Genomic DNA, 17,091 nt, shown 5'->3' with positions numbered 1-17,091 from the left:
AGCAATTGAAATTAAGGTGAAATGGAAATGATCAATTGATAATAGTTTCAGCATTTGGTAAGAATCTCTGAACCAGTTCTAGTAATCAGAATGGTATGCTCAAACTGCGCAGCGACGCCACCATCTGCTGTCAGAGTAGTCCAGTTGTCTGGCCATGTTACACATTCCGTGGTTCCAATCGTGAGAATCGGTTCTGCAACAGAAAACATCCATCCGTTTTTTTTATTATATAGTTAACTTAGTTATCATAAGCAAATGAAAGCCATGACATTGAATAGATAAGAAGGCTAACCAATGGTAAAAGTTTGGCCCTCTACCATAACTCCAGGCTCATCATTTCCTGCAAATTGGATAGAAAATGAGTCACCAAAGAAATGTACAGTCAAGCATTGTTTTTGATTGATGTTTCCAGGTTACATTATAGATAAAAGCTGAGGCGTTTTCCTAATACCATAAGCGATTTTTCTATGGAAGTGATTACTTACGGTAATGATATATAAGGGGTTCAGAGTGGAATACTGGTCCAACACCATGCCCAACAAAACGCTCCACGACATTGTAGCCGTACTTTTCTGCATGCTCACTGTTGGAAATTGATACCAGTGAGATTGTTTGGTTGTCTAGCAGCATTGTTAATACATTTCTGCATGTTTCTATTGAATCAAGAATAGGTTTTGGTTGCTACCTGATTCTTTTCCCGATTTTCTTAAAGCTTGCTCCATCTTTACAAACGGCAATACCTTTCTCCAAGCATTCTTCCGTAACCTTACAGAACAATAAACCAACAACAATTAGCATATTAAAACAGAATCCATTTATTTTGAACTTGAAGAGATAATACAGTGAAGAAGAAGAAGAAGAATAGTACCTTCACAAGTCGTTTGAAAGCTTCATCGACTTCTCCACAGAAGAAAGTTTTCGATGTGTCTCCATGGTAACCCTGTTAAAGTTTCAAACCCCACAAAAAGTGTTACATACATGATGTTTCAACTTCTATGTTAAAGATCAACAAAAATGAAAGTAAAAATGTCTACAGATCAACGAAACAAGCCTAAATGAACTTACATCCAAGTAAACCGTGACATCGATGTTTATGATATCCCCACTCTGCATTAAAAGGTAATAGTTAGTGATAAAACATATGAATTCCTTCAAAAGCTACTCGGCTTAAAGCAGTAAAAAAGCACACTTGAAGACCTGTAGCTGGCGAGAATCCGGTATTCCATGACACATACACTCATTAACTGAAGTACACACACTTTTAGGAAATCCACCATATCCAAGAGGTGAAGGATAAGCACCAGCTTCAATAATCATATCATGCACAGCTTTGTCGATTTCGTTAGTCGTAACAGATGGCTGCAGAACCAATATAAACAAACAACTCAGACCATATACATATATGCATAATATAGAAGAAACAGGACATCCACAAGGAACATAAAAAAAATCTTACTTTAACCAAAGTTCCAGCATAGTTTAAAACCCGAGCAGCAAGCTCGCAAGCAGCTCTCATTTGCGCAATGTCTTCAGGACCAGGAATCTGAAACTCACTTGATATATCAGGTAACATACCAGACTCAACATATGGAGGCCTTGGAATGTGATCAGGTACAAGAAGACGAGGTGATACTCTTCCACGTCTTAGAGGTGGATTTCTCCTAACCTTTGTTTTGGTTTCAAGCTCTCTCATTCTACAAAAATGTAAATCAAATAAATTGTATTGTTAGCTCTATGACCTAGAAATGAAAAATCTTGAATCCAATCAAGATTGCATTTTTTTTTTTACTTGATACCTTCTGATTCTAATGGCTTCTTCCAAACCAGAAACTTTCTTGGCAGAAACATAGAAATTTCTCTGAGAATATGAATTATTCTTACCTGCAAAGATATGAGTGAAGGTAAGCTTCATACACCATTCAAAATTGGAACACACTGAGAAAGTTTCAATTTTTCCAATCAGATAACCAAAAAATTTCCGTTATCTTCCAATAAAACACGAAGCTATATATATAGTTCCCAGAAAGCTTTGAATAAAACGAACAGAGCAAACGAAGAAACAACAGTGACAAGTAAAATGACAAACCGGAGAGTGATAAAGAAGAGGAAGTGACCGGAGCTCCGACAAAGCATCTCGACGGCGCTAAGTATTCGCCGGAAAAGGAAGAACAGAGTTTCAAAGACGCCGATGACGAGAAACTGGATAGAGATACCGAAGACGCCATTTTCGCAACTTCACTGCTAAACCCAAAATATCAAAATTTGCAGCGTATCGATAAATTTTAACATTTCTTGATGATATTAAAAAATAGATAAAAATAATTGTCCCTTGATATTTTTATTTGATACAATTTACTGGACTAAGCCCATTTGGCCCGTATATGATCGATCAAACATGGGCTCATGAAAAACATGTAAACAAATATTTTTGTGAAATTATATGTGTATGTATATCCTCTTTCTTAAGGCATTTTTTATGTTTTCATCTATTTTATTAGAATTATCAAATTATGTATGGTTCTTGTAATTAAACGAAATTATGTATTTAGATAAACGATTAAATTAGTTATGATTAACTTTTGGTTAATATATATATATATATATATATATATAAACGGATTTACAAAATATCACAAGCAATAATTAAGGATGAAATAGTAAGGATTACGATGTTGGTTAAAGGGATTCTAGTCTAGTCCTTTTCACTAATGATACTGCTGTATTGCTATACAAATGCAACTTGAATTACGTGTGGGTCGTGTCTTTTAGACAAAACCATATAAGAGAATTGCATGGGAATTTTTAATTGTATAATAGGATTTTTTTGCTATATAATATGGAATAATGTTTTAGCCCACCGAATTGTATTGAAAAAAAAGTGCATATGAATGGAACATTGATAAGATCAGTAGTCAATATATTCCTTTATGTACATACATTCTATATTAGTTATGCAACAAGTGTATTATCATCATCATATATATGTTTAAGCTTTTAACTCATATCGTATATACCATTTTGTAAGAAACATTTAAAAAAAAAAAAGTTGAAATGTTAATCCATTCATCTTTGTTCGAAATTATAGTTGTAACTGAGTACTTTATCAACAGATATCTTTAATGAGAGAACTATTTAGACATGGATCTCTAACAACAATTAATTTCTGAAGCTCGAAATAATATCTTACAAACGTCTGTGTATTGATCTCTACTAGATGTACTGTGCATCGATTATAAAAATATATTTTTCTTTGTTATCTATACATATACCGATATACTTCTGCAGACCCTGCAAACTGTTTTTATTTTGCAGTAATATATAAGAAAAATAACATTTGTTGGAAAAATTACGTTTTAAGAATCGCCTCAGATTTTGAAATATACCAATAGGCAATAGAGAACAACACTTTCTTAATTACTTACTACTCGACTCATAGTTAGAACATTTGTTATTTAGTGTTCATACTTCATAGTATTCTCCATAAATAAAAAATCAGCAAATAGCATATATAGGCAGTAGCTAATGCATTCATATATATTATAAACCAACACTCGTTCCCATACAACATAAAATGAAAGAAACAAGGTAAAGATTTGGTGAAAACATTCTCATCATCTCATGCTAATAAAACTCTTGAGTCATCTAATAAGTAACTCTTTGTAATCCTATAAATAAAATTTACAGTTCATCAATACAACAAACTCATGAACCTTTGGTAAACAAGAAGAAATCGATGCAATAAGAAAAAAAAAATATACGAAAGTTGAACTAATTTTTTTTATTAAGAAAAAAAAAAGAAAAGAGAGAAAAAAAAAAGGAAGAAGAGTTGTTACGAGGCGTGAAAGATGCGTTGCTTCTTACTACACACCAACGATAACATCTCAGTATCGTTCACTCTCTTGTTCCCTACGACGTCGTTTCTCGAACTCCCCGCCGGTGAAATGTTAACTCCGAACAACCTCAAAACCCGACCCGCCTCTAACTCCGAACTGGATCTCGATTTCCACCCAATGTACAACTGTTGATCCTGACCGTTAGATCTACTGAAACTAACCACATCACCAGCACGTAGGTTCTTCTCCTTAACGAACCTGCTCCAACCTTTGGTCAAGACATAACTCTGACTACTGTTCCAATACGAGTAACGAAACCTCCACACTTTCCCGTTAACATCCTCAAAGTTCAACAGCACTCCTTTCATGGAAACGCTGCTTGACGGTAACGGGAAATGTTTCTCGGCGTGGTGTTTAGGTATAACCAAACGGTTTAGCTTCCCGACGTCGCTTGGCGTAACCGCTTTCTCAAACAGTGGCTCCGCCGATCTAAACTCCGTCGTCGAAACACCATCATTGCTCAACCCCGACGTTAGCATCGTCCTAACCGTGTTTCCGTTACCGCTACGGCGCCGTTTGCTCTGCTCTAGCTCTTCGTTGTAAGTATGTTTCCTCAACATATCAACGATCTCAGATTTCGAATGTGAATTCAAGAACTCGACCTCTTCCTCGTCCAACGTCACGTCTTTAAAATTCGTGACGGCGTCACGGCCGCGGAACCGGTGGACCGCCACGTCGTAGGCACGAGCGGCTTCGTCTTCTTCGTTGAAAGTACCGAGCCACACGCGCTGGTGCTTCTCGTAAATCTGAGCTCCCCATCTTCCGTTTGGTTGCGGCACCACTCCCTTGTACTTTGACGACGGAAGCTTCCTAGACTCAGCTTCGACGCCGTTCTCTGAATCTAACACCACGCTTGATCCGCTTCCCATCCTGTATAAATTATTATTACCTACCGACGACTTTTTCGCCGGAGATATCGCCGGGGTTTCACAGATTGAGCCTGTACTCGTAGTACTCTCGTCTACGCTACTCACTTCCATTTAATCTGAGTTTTTTTTTTGTTTTTTTTTGGTTAATGTTTTGAGAAGTGAGAACAATGGAGAAATCAGAAATGTGTTTGTGTTGTGTTTGTGATGTGTTGTTGTGTATATGTATAACGTATGTGTGTGTATATTTATATATATAGAAAGAAGGAGAGAGTACTGGGGAGGGAAATAAGAAACAGCAAGTGTCACTTCTAATGATATTATTTTATTTTTCACTTTTATTTGGTACTAATAACAAAATAAATAAAAATATGTGTGTGTGTGTATTTGAAGAATGCGTGTTTCAGGGGAGTAATTATAGTATATGGGTAGGTGTATAGGAAGTAATATGGGTTTGTGTGATGGTGTGTGTATGGGTCAACTCAAGAAAAACCTAAAGGGAAGCTTCGTCGAAACATATAAGTTTATTTGAAATGAAAATATAAGAAAGGAATACGCATTTAATTTAGGTTACTATATAAGGTCAATTTCATGAACTGTTTCCTTGTAGAAAAAACTCACGAAACAATAATATTTTGGAATGTTTATACGTTATTCAGGAGAAAATTACTAGTTTGACCCAAATTGATCAGTTAATTGCTAGATTAGCTCATAAAATTTGAGGGTTAGTTAGATTATTTTCAAACCTAAAATACTTTTTTTGCTTTGTTAGGAAAAAGTCAATATTACCCTTGATTAAAATTCCTGCAATTTCCTTTTTTTTTTTTTTTTTTTTTTTTTTTTTTTTTTAAAAGTCTCCCAAACATGTAATGGCAGATTATTTTGTAAGTGGCAGATTTTTTGTCCATGGAAAATTTTTGTTGGCAGACTTATTTTGGATGGCAGATTAATTTGAAAAGTTTGACGGCAGATTTGTTTTTCAAGGCAAATTTATTTGACGTATGTAACGACAGATTTTTCTTGAACACCAGATTTTTTTAACGCGACAGACTTATTTATAAAGTCATGACAGATTTTCATTATTTTAGTCAATTTTTTAGGAATTTTGTGGCAGATTTTTTTTTAGTTATGACTGATTTTTTTATTGAGGAAAAATCTGTTGTTTGATAACAGATTTTCGAAAGTCTTTTTAAAATTGCTATATTGACCTACATTCACATTATATGTTGTGGCAGATTTTCTTATGTTATGACATTTTTGTTTTTTTTACTATAAAATCTGCTGCTTAATAACAGATTTATTATATATGAATACAATGATAACAAATTTTTTTTTGTTAATATAGTGACAGCAGATTTGTTTTCTGTAATGACAGATTAATTATTTTAGAGGTTACTCACATTTTTTCTTATATTATTCCTTGATAACAGATTTTTTTTCAACGTAATGACAGATTTATTAGTGTGTTTTACGACAGATTCTTTATGGTTAAGCGACAGACTTTTTAAGTAGGTGACATATATGACAAGAATCTAGGGTTTTCCTTATTCTTTCTTGTTTGTCTCGTGCCTCCCCCAATATCGACTCTAACTTTTTTTTTCTCTTTTGAATTCATCTTATTTCTCCATAGATTCCTTCTTCCTTCCCTCCCAATGTGGATTTAATCATGCTTTCTTTCCTTTTGGGGTTCATAATCGACTTCTCTGTTATTTTCCTTTTAGGTTCTTTTTTTTTCATCGCTTCCTTCACGTTAGAGTGCATCGTTACACAATAAAGAGAATATGAAGCAGGTGATTCTCGTTTGTGGTAATTGGATCTTCGACAACAATAAATGGTTGTTTGTTGTCGATAATGAAAGGGGTTCACGAATTCTAGAATGTAATGATCTAAACAGTTTTGATGATTGCATTGGAATGGTATATGAGGATTACAGACTGGATAACAAGGTATTTGATGTTGTGTTGAGTTACAAGATCTCGACGAGGTTATTGCAGGATTTACCCGCTGATACACCACCAATTATTATTGATAATTCTCGTCAGTTGCACACTTTTCTGGGACAATTGAAAAGGGATACAGGTCGTCTTTGTGTTGAAGTGAAGAAGAAAATACGGACTGATTCGAATCACAAAGGTATGAAACGAGGAAGAGATGAAAACGATTTGGTTGGAGAAGAGTATCTTGATTTGACCAGCGAAGCAAAACATGAAGAGATCGATGAAGATGATAGTATATTTGATTATTGTGATGATTCTGATGGAACAGATTCTGATGATGAGAATTTTACCTTGTATGGAATTCCACCAGAAGAAGAGGATCATAAATTGCCAATGAAGAAAAGGAGTTCATCGTTTTTTATTGAAGAAAATAAAGAACCAGTTGACGTCTCAAAGGTAGACTTGTCTTCCGTGAATTTGGCTGTTGGGCAAATGTATGATACAAAGGAGCACCTAGAAACACGGTTGAAGATACTAACCTTGGTACAAAGGTTTGATTTTTATGTTTACAAATCGAGACCAACACTATTGATTGTCAAATGTTGGGTTAAGGATGCAAGTGGAGGGTAAGAGCTGCAACATTAAGTCACTTTCCCAAGTTTGAGGTGCGTGTGTTTATTTCAGCACATACATGTTCAGTAACAGAGCGCTCTATGTGTGTCCGACAAGGAGACCATCATATTTTAGGAGAGTTGTAGAAAGATTTTGTTGGTGGAGTTGGTCCCAAGGTACTGCCAATGCATGTTGCTGAAGCGTTGAATAAACGTTATCAAATCAAGGTAAAATTATTCCTTCTAGTTCTATTTAGCATTATACCGTTTATTTAGTTTCATAACAATCTAAAATAATATTGTTCTTGATAGATGGATTATTGGAAGGCATATCGAACGCTAAGGCATGCTCGCGAGTTGGTGAGGGGTAGTCCAGAGAGTGGTTATGAGCAGATTCCTACATATTTGTATATGATAAAAAGAGGAAATCCTGGAACTTTTACACAGCTTGAAGTTGATGAATCTCAAAGATTTAAGTACTGTTTTCTAGCATTTGGTGCAAGCATTCAGGGATTTCCATTCTTGAGGAAAGTGGTTGTTGTTGATGGTACTTTTTTACAAGAAAAATCCTTAGGGACACTTCTGACAGCAACAACTCAAGATGGCAATTTTCAGATTTTTCCAATTGCTTTCGCTGTGGTTGATACAGAGAATGATGAATCATGGGAATGGTTTTTCAAGCAACTCAGCTGTGTGATACCAGATGATGAAAACCTTTCCATTATTTCTGTTAGGCACAATTTAATTGGGAATGCTATTAAAAAGGTTTATCCGAAATCTAGCAGGGGAATATGTACAAGAATATTTTGGTCCGGTTTAAATGTCGAGCAGAATTTGCTTTGGTTAAAAAGGCAACAAATACTTGTAGACTTATCGACTTTCAAACCACATTTGATCAGATAGAAGCCATGAATCCAGCACTACATGAGTACCTCGTAAGGGCTGATGTGCGTATGTGGACTCGTGTATATTTCCCAGGTGATAGGTACAACTTGCTTACAAGCAACATTGCAGAATCAATGAATAAGGTCATGTCACATGCTAGGAGTTATCCTATTGTACAACTAATGGAAGAAATAAGGTCCATGATGACTAGGTGGTTTTCAGATAGAAGGAGTGATGCATTGAAGATGACAACAGTTTTGACACGTGGTGTAGAGAAAATTCTTCAGGTTTATTCTTTTATCCTTTCTTAGAAAATGTTGATGTTGGTTATTTATGTTTCAAATATAATGTATAATGTGGCATCGTATTTTATATTTTATAGGGTCGTGTGGATTACGCTAAGTCACTTACCGTCCAAGATATCGACTAACACCAAGTACAAGTAACAAGTGGGACATCTCTGCATGTTGTCAATTTGAGAGATAAAAAGTGTACGTGTCGCAGGTTTGACTTGGAGAAACGCCCTTGTGTACACGCAATTGCGGCCGGTGAATACAGAAACATCTCTCGCATTTCAATGAGTCATCCTTATTATCGGAAAACCTACGTGTACACTTCCTACGCGAATGTCATCATGCCAAGGGAGTTTGATAAATCTGTTCCTGGACATGTGATAACAAAGGTATGTTCAACACCAATACCTAAACAACAACCAGGAAGGCCAAAAAATTCAAGAATTAAATCCGCATTGGAGATTGCAATGGAAAAGAAGAAGCCAAGAAAGCTATACACATGCGGTAATTACAACCAAGTAGGATACAATCGTAAAACATGTACTCTATAAAATCCAAGTTATTTAAATTCATGTTGAGATTGACGCTGCTTTCATTGACATAGAACTCTTTTTAGTTGCCAAATTCTTTTATATTCTCTTGTTCTTTTTAATTCGTAAGACATGTATTATATTGATATAGAACTTTTTTTTTTTTAAAACAACCATTACAATGTAGTACGTTCATATATGATTACAAGTGTACTACAAGTAATCCTAAAAACATTAGATAATAATTCTGAAAATTATTTAATCATTATGCATTTAAATTTAAAATTATAATCATTATGCATACTCGTGATATATTATGAACTTGCATAATGTAGTGAGTTCATATTATATTTACGTTTGTCCACTAATCGTAAAAGCACTAGATAATAATTCATGTAAAAAAGACGAGAACGTAGTAATTCACATGCAAAGAAGAATAGTCTACAATGATAACGTTATTAAAAACCGTAAGACAATGAAACAAAATAGTCTACAAGGACTCATCCATGAGGGAAGAGATTTTAATATCTTTAGCTCGAGGATATGAATCAGACATGTTCGGTGGTATGGCTAGTTATCCAACTTCGTCATATAACTCCGCTGCAAGCTTAATCCGAAGAGCCAACATGTTCTCATCGCAAAGCCCATCAAATGCTTTCCCAAGAGCTAAACATTCTATATACTTCAGAGCGTACATACCACAATCACCTGGATTTTCATTTCGAGGGACATTCTTCTTCACCCTTCTCAATTCCAACATACGTTTACTCTTCTTACGGATCGTCTCAGGAATAATGTCACATAACATCGCTGGGATCATTCGCCTTAAAGACAAACATTCAAGAGCCATTTCATCATCACTCACCATGCTTGGGATGCTATCATAGATGTAAATCTTATTACCCTGCAAGTCAATATCCAAAGCCACCCAATGGTTTTCATTGACAAAGAGACAAGCGTATAAGTTATCCACATCAATCCACCATTTTTTGTGTTTAGCTGACTCCTCCGGAAATTCATCATAAGCGTGTTTCACATAGGAATCCCTAAACACGAAATTCTTAGGCCCCATATCAAACTGTTTGTAGTCATTCCACAATGTTGTGATCAGATCTTGATCTAAGAAGGCAATGCGTTGTTTAGGATACAGACAAGGCTCACACATATATCTTCTCCGGAACATAGCCATTGCACAACTCATGTGCTACATTCAAAAAAACATAACTAGAATAAGGAAAATAACAGTGGTCATTAAATCAGTTGTACAAAAATAAGCAAAAATTTACTTACATGATATGTCAACCATCCATTGTCATCGCTTGGCCAATGTTTCCTTGGAGTCATAATTTTCCAATAGAATCTCACAGCTGCATTGCTGGTGCTAAGTGGTTCTTCCCTGTTATTGGTTAAAATGAGTTAGTACAAATATAGATAATGATGTAACTTTTATTAAACTATTAAGAGTTGTTGAAGTATACTTATCAAGACTGAGAAAATCCATAAGTCTCTGATGTTTCTCATCATCTACAGGCTTAAGATGATCGTTGAGCTGAGTTTCACCCTCTGTAATGATCCTCTTGACCGTCGAGTTACCAAGGTAAGGATATTTCTGCGATTCTGCCAATTGTGGGACGCGTCTTGGCTGCTTCGAAGGTCCAGGTCCATCCAACTTCGTTAAAGCATCTCCAATGCTTTTTAGTGTCACCTCGAGTTTCTTACTAGCTAACTGATCCTCCTGGTTGGACCATGTCTCTTCAGAACTGGAAGCTATTTTCAACTGAACCTTCTGAACTTGAGTAGTAATATCTTCAAAATCGTCAGAATGATGAACATTTTTCTTCTTTTTCTTGGAAGTGTTCTTCTTCTCAACCTTAACAGATACCTTCTTCTCAAAGAGAGGAAGATTCTCTGATATCTCATCTTCTTCCTTCTTCTTATTGTTGACAGTGTATACCTTCCACACGGCCCTTTGAGTGGGAAATTCATCATGTGATGTCTGCTTCATCTCAACTATCCATAACTGCAACGAAACAGAACATTCCACAAAAAGGTAAGAAAACTATAACGTGATAAGTTTATTAAAAAAAATAGATCATGAGAAGTGAAAATAACATGAGAACGTGATAAGTTTTAAACAAAAAAACATAACATGAGAAGTTTAAAAAAAAACGGAACATGAGAAGTTAAAAAAAAAAAGAACATGAGAAGTTTAAAAAAAAAACGTAACGTGATAAGTGAAAAAAAAAACAGAGCATGATAAGTTTTAGAAAAAATCAAAACGTGATAAGTGAAAAAAGAAATCAGAACATGATAAGAGAAAATGTAACTTACAAGTGCTTTACTTGTTCCCTCATCATCTTCAATAGTGTGCGAAGTGGCATCATTTGGTCCATCAGCGTCTTTTGGCTCTTTTCATTCTTTCTCCACTGCTTTAATCCTCTCACTCATCTTCTCTTCTAACACATTCATTTTTTTTTCAACAAATGTTTCAAATTTGCTCTCCAAAGCATCTAATCGACTGTTGAGTGTTTTGCCCAAGTCAAAAATAGTCTCATTCATTTTCTCAATCGCCCTCCAAATATCCAAAGAAATTGACTTGTCATCCTTACCATCCTGCAATAACATGTTCCTTAATATCATAATAGAAAAGACAAAAAAATGGTAATCATGTTCAGTGAAGGATAACAAAACCTTACCTCCATGTTGGTTACATTTTCTCCTTGTTCACATTTAGGATCATTATCTGTCAATCTCTTTTTCTTAAGATTGCACCCTCTGTCGTCATTCACCTTATCAGCTTCAACACTTCTTTTCTTCTTTTTTGAACTTATACCAACTTTTTTGACACAACTCCAAGCATCTAGAGACAAACGGTTATGAATAAGATCTTTAATTAGCTCGTCTAGGTGTGGATTCGTATGTTCATCTGCTTCAGACCATAGAGGATACATGTTTTCCTCTAAAACATGAATCATATGCCTAACACGAACCTACAAGCCATGAATAAAGTGATTAACACTGGTAATAACTTTAAATTCACACAAATTATTTGTTGATGTCAAAAGTATTTTTTTAAAAACAGATAGTAACAAACTAGCACCACTATTAACCTGTCCATGCAACTCCTTCTCGTTTTGGATGAAGTTTGTGAAGTTGATACGTTTTCGAGATAACCGCCAATCAAGAAGTGGAAAACCAGTGGTTTATGTTCTTCTAAACCCATAACTTTCTCCTATTCTAGAAACACTCTCATACAGCCAAATTAACATAGCATGAACACACCCGTGTATGGTGTATGAATCTCTGTCATAGTCAACCATCTTAACAGAATTCACTAGACTACTAAAAGCAACCCGACCCCATGGATGTTTTTCAAAAGCAACTAGGTCTAAAACTCTCTTAGCGGTCGCCAACGGGATTCTAGATGTATGATGAATTCCATGTATGCATACTGACAACAAACATAACCTACCAACCATCATCCTCTTATCAAGATGCCATGATTTGCTAGAATTAATCACTTTTACCAACTCACTCCACATAGGACCATCAAGGGTTGTTGGTATTTTCATTTTTTTCCAGAAATCATGGTGATCAACATCAAAGTTGTCTAAAGAGTCAAATGCATCACAACTTAAGCTTGTTATCTCTGCAAACTCATTTAAAGAAAATCTAATAGGCCTATCATCGATCAAAGACCAAACCTCATGAATGTTGTTGATTTTCAGCTGATGTGTGAGTAGAAAATGAACTCTCTGCGCAGCCCATGTGTATTCCAATTCAGCAAACTTTATAAACACTCCAAGAGATGATTTCTTCAGATTATCCCACACGTCCACACCTAATCCTTCTCTCAAAATTCCAATTTTTCACACAAAACAATTGTGGTTCATGATCCTATGTTGGAGAGGCGATTTCCCTTCTTCATAAAATAGAGGAGGATATTTGATGCTATTGCTTGATGATGTCATTCCTAAACATACAAAAAAAAGCATCAAATGATAGGATAAGGTTGCAAACAATATGATAAATACTAAATTTGACCCCATTGATGAAACAAATCTCTCATTTAGGAAACACAAAATTGTTAGATACTTCTAATCCAAAAACAAAAAAACAACAGTTAAGATAAAGCTAAATCATTCACAAGTTGGCAGTTTTAAAAAGACACACACACAATACTTATAAGTGTGTCGTAAGGGCTGCCATGAAAGAAGTCTAGAGAGTTAAAATAAAGGCTTCAAAGAGAAACAGATAAGCATTCGAGAGTACTATTGAACAAATCGACACACACAAAAAAATATAAATTTGAGACCATGATCTTAACTCAAGATTGAACAAATCTACAAACAAAAAATATATCAATTCGAGACCAAATAATGCAATACCTCAAGACCCATATCAAATCGAGACAAAATCTTATCATATAGACAAAAAGCCTTACCGGATTTATGAAGAACCACTGACCAAAGCTATTTGTTCCACCAAATCGAGACAAAATCGAGCTTGAAGTTTCACAAAAACTATTGAACAGCAAGACTCAAAACAAAAACAGGGTTAATCTACAATTGCAAACAATTCAGTAATCGTTTCTAATAAGGGAAAATAACAACACTCACCGGCGGACAAAATCGACCACCCCCAAATCCACTATGGTTCTTATTTCGCCGGCGGAAGATGAGAGCCAACTACAACCGTCTGTATGTGGGTGTAACAAAAGGAGGCCAGTGAATGCTCTATTCGCCGGCGCAAAAACCCAACATATCGAGTTTCTTTTGGTATACCGTAAAACCTCTCTGTCGCTGGCGGTTGTGTTTATGTCTGTGTTAGATAAATAAAACCAAACGCATGTTGGGTTTGTTTGGTTTGATAAACTCGATTTTTTCTCTTTTAATTTTTATTTCCTTTTACATTTTTTTTAAGGCACCAAACTGGACTTTTGGTAATTTAAACCGAAAATTGTGTTAATTTAACTTTCCCTAATGGAAAGGTGTCAATCGAGCAATATTTTCTTAAATTTGTGTAAAAGAAAAAGAAATTAAAAAAGTATATGAGTATAAGACTGTACTTGTTGGTTTTGTTTCTTAAATCATTTTTTAATAATATAAAGGAAGGTATCAAGTAAAAAACGTTTCCAATATTTCTTATATTAGAAATGTTCTTTTGATTTGTTGAAGAATGTTACTTATTTTATTATTATTTTGGTCTAAGGAAAATTCTAAAAAACCCCTTACAAACAAATAAGGAAATGAATATGCTGTGGGCAGTGTGCATGGGGAAGTGGGACCAATTGTGTGGGTCAGGATTGGGATAAAAAAGGGTCCACGTGAGATATTGACACCGTTGTAGTGAAGTTCATCCCCCCCCTGAGTTTTGTTTTTGATGCTTATATGATGAAATCATTATTTTATTACTGTAACGATATAACTATATCTTTAAAATAAATATAATAACAAGATAATAGATTTGATTACCATGTTCAGATACTACCGATTCTTAATGTGGTGTCTCTTTTACTTTTTTTTTTTTTTTCCCCACTCCAAATCTGATTGTTATTCTTCAATCTTCAATGATATGATTCAAACATATATATATATATAATTAAATAGTTTGTTAGCCATGATATAAGCATAGTAGGTTAAACAAAAATATTAGATTTGATAACCATGTGAACATTTAAATGATGCTAATACAAATAGCTTTTTTAGTCATGATATAAGTATATATAGTATATTTTATAATTCTGTGTTGGGATTTATTTCTCATTTGCAGACGTTTTTATTCTTCTTTTTAGTTCTTTCTTCAATCTTATCCTACGTCCTACGTTTCTTTTATAGAAAAAAACATGTATTACCTATGTTTATTGTCCCGTATGATATATGAACTCGATAGATTCCAAAATCATACAACTATCGAGTTTCTTCTCTCTCTCTCTCTTTTGTTTGTTTTGTAATTGTAATTATCCCTTTTTCTTCTTATAAGTCAGTGTATGTTTAATTTAATGTAATATAAATCGATTTTAAATTGCAAATATTTCGTCCGTATATATAGATAATCTATACTGTTTACCCAGCCACCGACAACATCACAAATATTTGTACTGGTAAATAGAAATCCCTATTGAATTCGCTGCTTTCATCGTGTTTTTTACCCTTTTTGACAAAATATATGCATAAGCAGTTGATTTAACACCATAAATATCGTATGCATTATAGAATATGGTATGAAAACAATTAACAAGCGATGTGGATAGCTTACGATCTTATCCTATATATTTGTTGCTTTGCGAAAGTATTCTTCTACCATTAGTTAGGTTTTCATTTTTTTATGCGAAGAACCAATTAGACCACTGCAAAATATCGTAACATCCGAATTTTTATTGGCTCTCCCTGCTCCAGTAGAAAATGTTGACGATATATATATATATATATATATATATATATATTAATTGATTTGCCGGTTTCTATTTGAATTCTTGTTATTATATATATATATATTAATTGATTTGCCGGTTTCTATTTGAATTCTTGTTATTATTATGATATCAATTTGATCCACTAGGATGGGAAGTGGGCCAATGACAAATCACTAGGAGGCATGGTCGTACGTGTCTTGTGTGGATGAATAATAATATGGGCATTTGTTGACAGCAGGACAATTACTTTTTTTGTTTGTTTTTTTTTTTGTTAAAGAGATATGGCTCAAAATTTATATCGGTGGCTATATCGTCTAGGCACTAATTAGTTGTTTAAAAAAAATTAAAATTGGTTCTATATAGGTATGCGACCGAAAAAAAAAAACATACGAGTGGTTGAATCTTTCATAGGAAATTTTGAGTATGCTGCTGTCACGTGGCATTTGTTGCTCACTTAGCTTTCTTACCTCATGGAAATTGTCTCCATAAGAGAGATTGGGTTCATCTATGTTCTGTTTCTAAGCACTTGAGCTGCAAATTGATTGTGAAAAAATGGATTTGGTTTTTTTTCTTAAAGTGATAATGGTTTATTAAAAAAAGTTTTAACCTGTGCTATCATATCATAATACAGTGAGTAAGTTTCTTCTATATATATATATATATGTTAATATGTTTTTGTGTTGGAATTTATATGACTGCATATGCTTAGATATTATTTACAAAGGGGTGTGTGAGTGGCAAAACTTTAACTATATATATTTTTCAAAAAATATAGAAAAACACCTGGATATGTGTGATTTATAGAGAAACAAAATAGATAACAGGGCTAAAAGGAAAAGTATCTGATTTATTATGATGCTAATAAAAATAAAATAAAAAGTTGAAACAACCAACATAGGTATAAATAGATATTATTTAGTACGGACGAGTTGTTATTGGTCCCGCTGGTGGACCCAATATTTCCTCAACTTGGTCCTTTATTTAGCTTGTCAATTCGTTATTATATTTTTATCATTTTTTATCGGTAAAATAATTTTCCATATGAGCCCTATTTTGTCAACGTAACACACGATATTTCGATTAATAGAAAAAAAAAAGAAACGGAATTTTGAGAAATGTTTGTTTTGTTTTCTTCCACGAAAAAAGCTCGACTTGTCTTATTAAATTATAATGCGTTGGGATATTCTTAACTTCATAGCTTTCACACGAAATGGAAAACATTCGTATTTTGTTACGAATATTTTCGATCTAAAAAATCCAACTTACTATTTTTGTTAGTTTGAGAAATAAAGTATAAATTGCATTAGAAAATACACATTATACATGATATTTGATTATTCCTGATACGAAAGCAACATATTATAGGCTCTTACGTTTATTTAATTTAGTATATGTAGTGTTTTAAATTACCCTAACTGAAGGGTAATAAGTAGCTCTTTTTTATTTAATTTTTGCTGTAAGAGTAACTTTACTATTATTAAATAATACTAATTTTCTCCATCTTGCTCATGCATCTCAAACCTAATTATTTTATTCGGAATTTCGGATTCCTACCTGTATCCAACTCAACGATTCCATTTCTTATGCTGCCTTAAATAATTTTATATTATCTTGTTTTGCCCATACTATATTCATCTAACTCAAAAGACAAGACAAGAGTC

The 17,091-nt window shown here is 34.1% G+C and overlaps 3 protein-coding genes and 2 pseudogenes across 4 annotated transcripts; 2 read left to right on the top strand and 3 right to left on the bottom strand.

Moving 5' to 3' along the window:
- Window positions 1-11: 11 nt before the first annotated feature.
- LOC104739982 (methionine aminopeptidase 1B, chloroplastic) lies at window positions 12-2,420 on the bottom strand. The gene is made up of 10 exons (XM_010460476.3): window positions 2,087-2,420; window positions 1,797-1,881; window positions 1,457-1,694; window positions 1,198-1,359; window positions 1,066-1,107; window positions 869-940; window positions 686-765; window positions 486-583; window positions 293-340; window positions 12-193 (listed from the first exon to the last, which is right to left on the bottom strand). Exons 1-10 carry the CDS (start codon window positions 2,223-2,225, stop codon window positions 48-50), a joined length of 1,110 nt encoding a protein of 369 aa, XP_010458778.1. The 5' UTR covers window positions 2,226-2,420; the 3' UTR covers window positions 12-47.
- Window positions 2,421-3,516: 1,096 nt separating this feature from the next.
- Window positions 3,517-5,114, bottom strand: LOC104739981 (AP2/ERF and B3 domain-containing transcription factor RAV1 pseudogene; annotated as a pseudogene). The gene has a single exon (XR_015580616.1). The product of XR_015580616.1 is annotated as an AP2/ERF and B3 domain-containing transcription factor RAV1 pseudogene (transcript).
- A 1,426-nt stretch (window positions 5,115-6,540) lies between these two features.
- Window positions 6,541-7,515, top strand: LOC147927874 (uncharacterized; annotated as a pseudogene).
- Window positions 7,516-7,619: 104 nt separating this feature from the next.
- On the top strand, window positions 7,620-9,036 carry LOC147927873 (uncharacterized). Its single transcript, XM_087485921.1, has 4 exons — window positions 7,620-8,072; window positions 8,207-8,479; window positions 8,575-8,594; window positions 8,697-9,036. Exons 1-4 carry the CDS (start codon window positions 7,620-7,622, stop codon window positions 9,034-9,036), a joined length of 1,086 nt encoding a protein of 361 aa, XP_087342047.1.
- A 377-nt stretch (window positions 9,037-9,413) lies between these two features.
- Window positions 9,414-13,843, bottom strand: LOC104753845 (uncharacterized). The gene is made up of 8 exons (XM_087483056.1): window positions 13,635-13,843; window positions 13,460-13,538; window positions 12,720-12,988; window positions 11,712-12,005; window positions 11,347-11,628; window positions 10,494-11,035; window positions 10,306-10,411; window positions 9,414-10,219 (listed from the first exon to the last, which is right to left on the bottom strand). Exons 6-8 carry the CDS (start codon window positions 11,018-11,020, stop codon window positions 9,590-9,592), a joined length of 1,263 nt encoding a protein of 420 aa, XP_087339182.1. The 5' UTR covers window positions 11,021-11,035; window positions 11,347-11,628; window positions 11,712-12,005; window positions 12,720-12,988; window positions 13,460-13,538; window positions 13,635-13,843; the 3' UTR covers window positions 9,414-9,589.
- Window positions 13,844-17,091: the final 3,248 nt, after the last annotated feature.

Source organism: Camelina sativa, chromosome 14 (assembly GCF_030686135.1).
Source record: "Camelina sativa cultivar CO46 ecotype springtype chromosome 14, ASM3068613v1".
NCBI classification, from domain to species: domain Eukaryota; kingdom Viridiplantae; phylum Streptophyta; class Magnoliopsida; order Brassicales; family Brassicaceae; genus Camelina; species Camelina sativa.
This window is presented reverse-complemented; position numbering and strand designations above follow the sequence as displayed.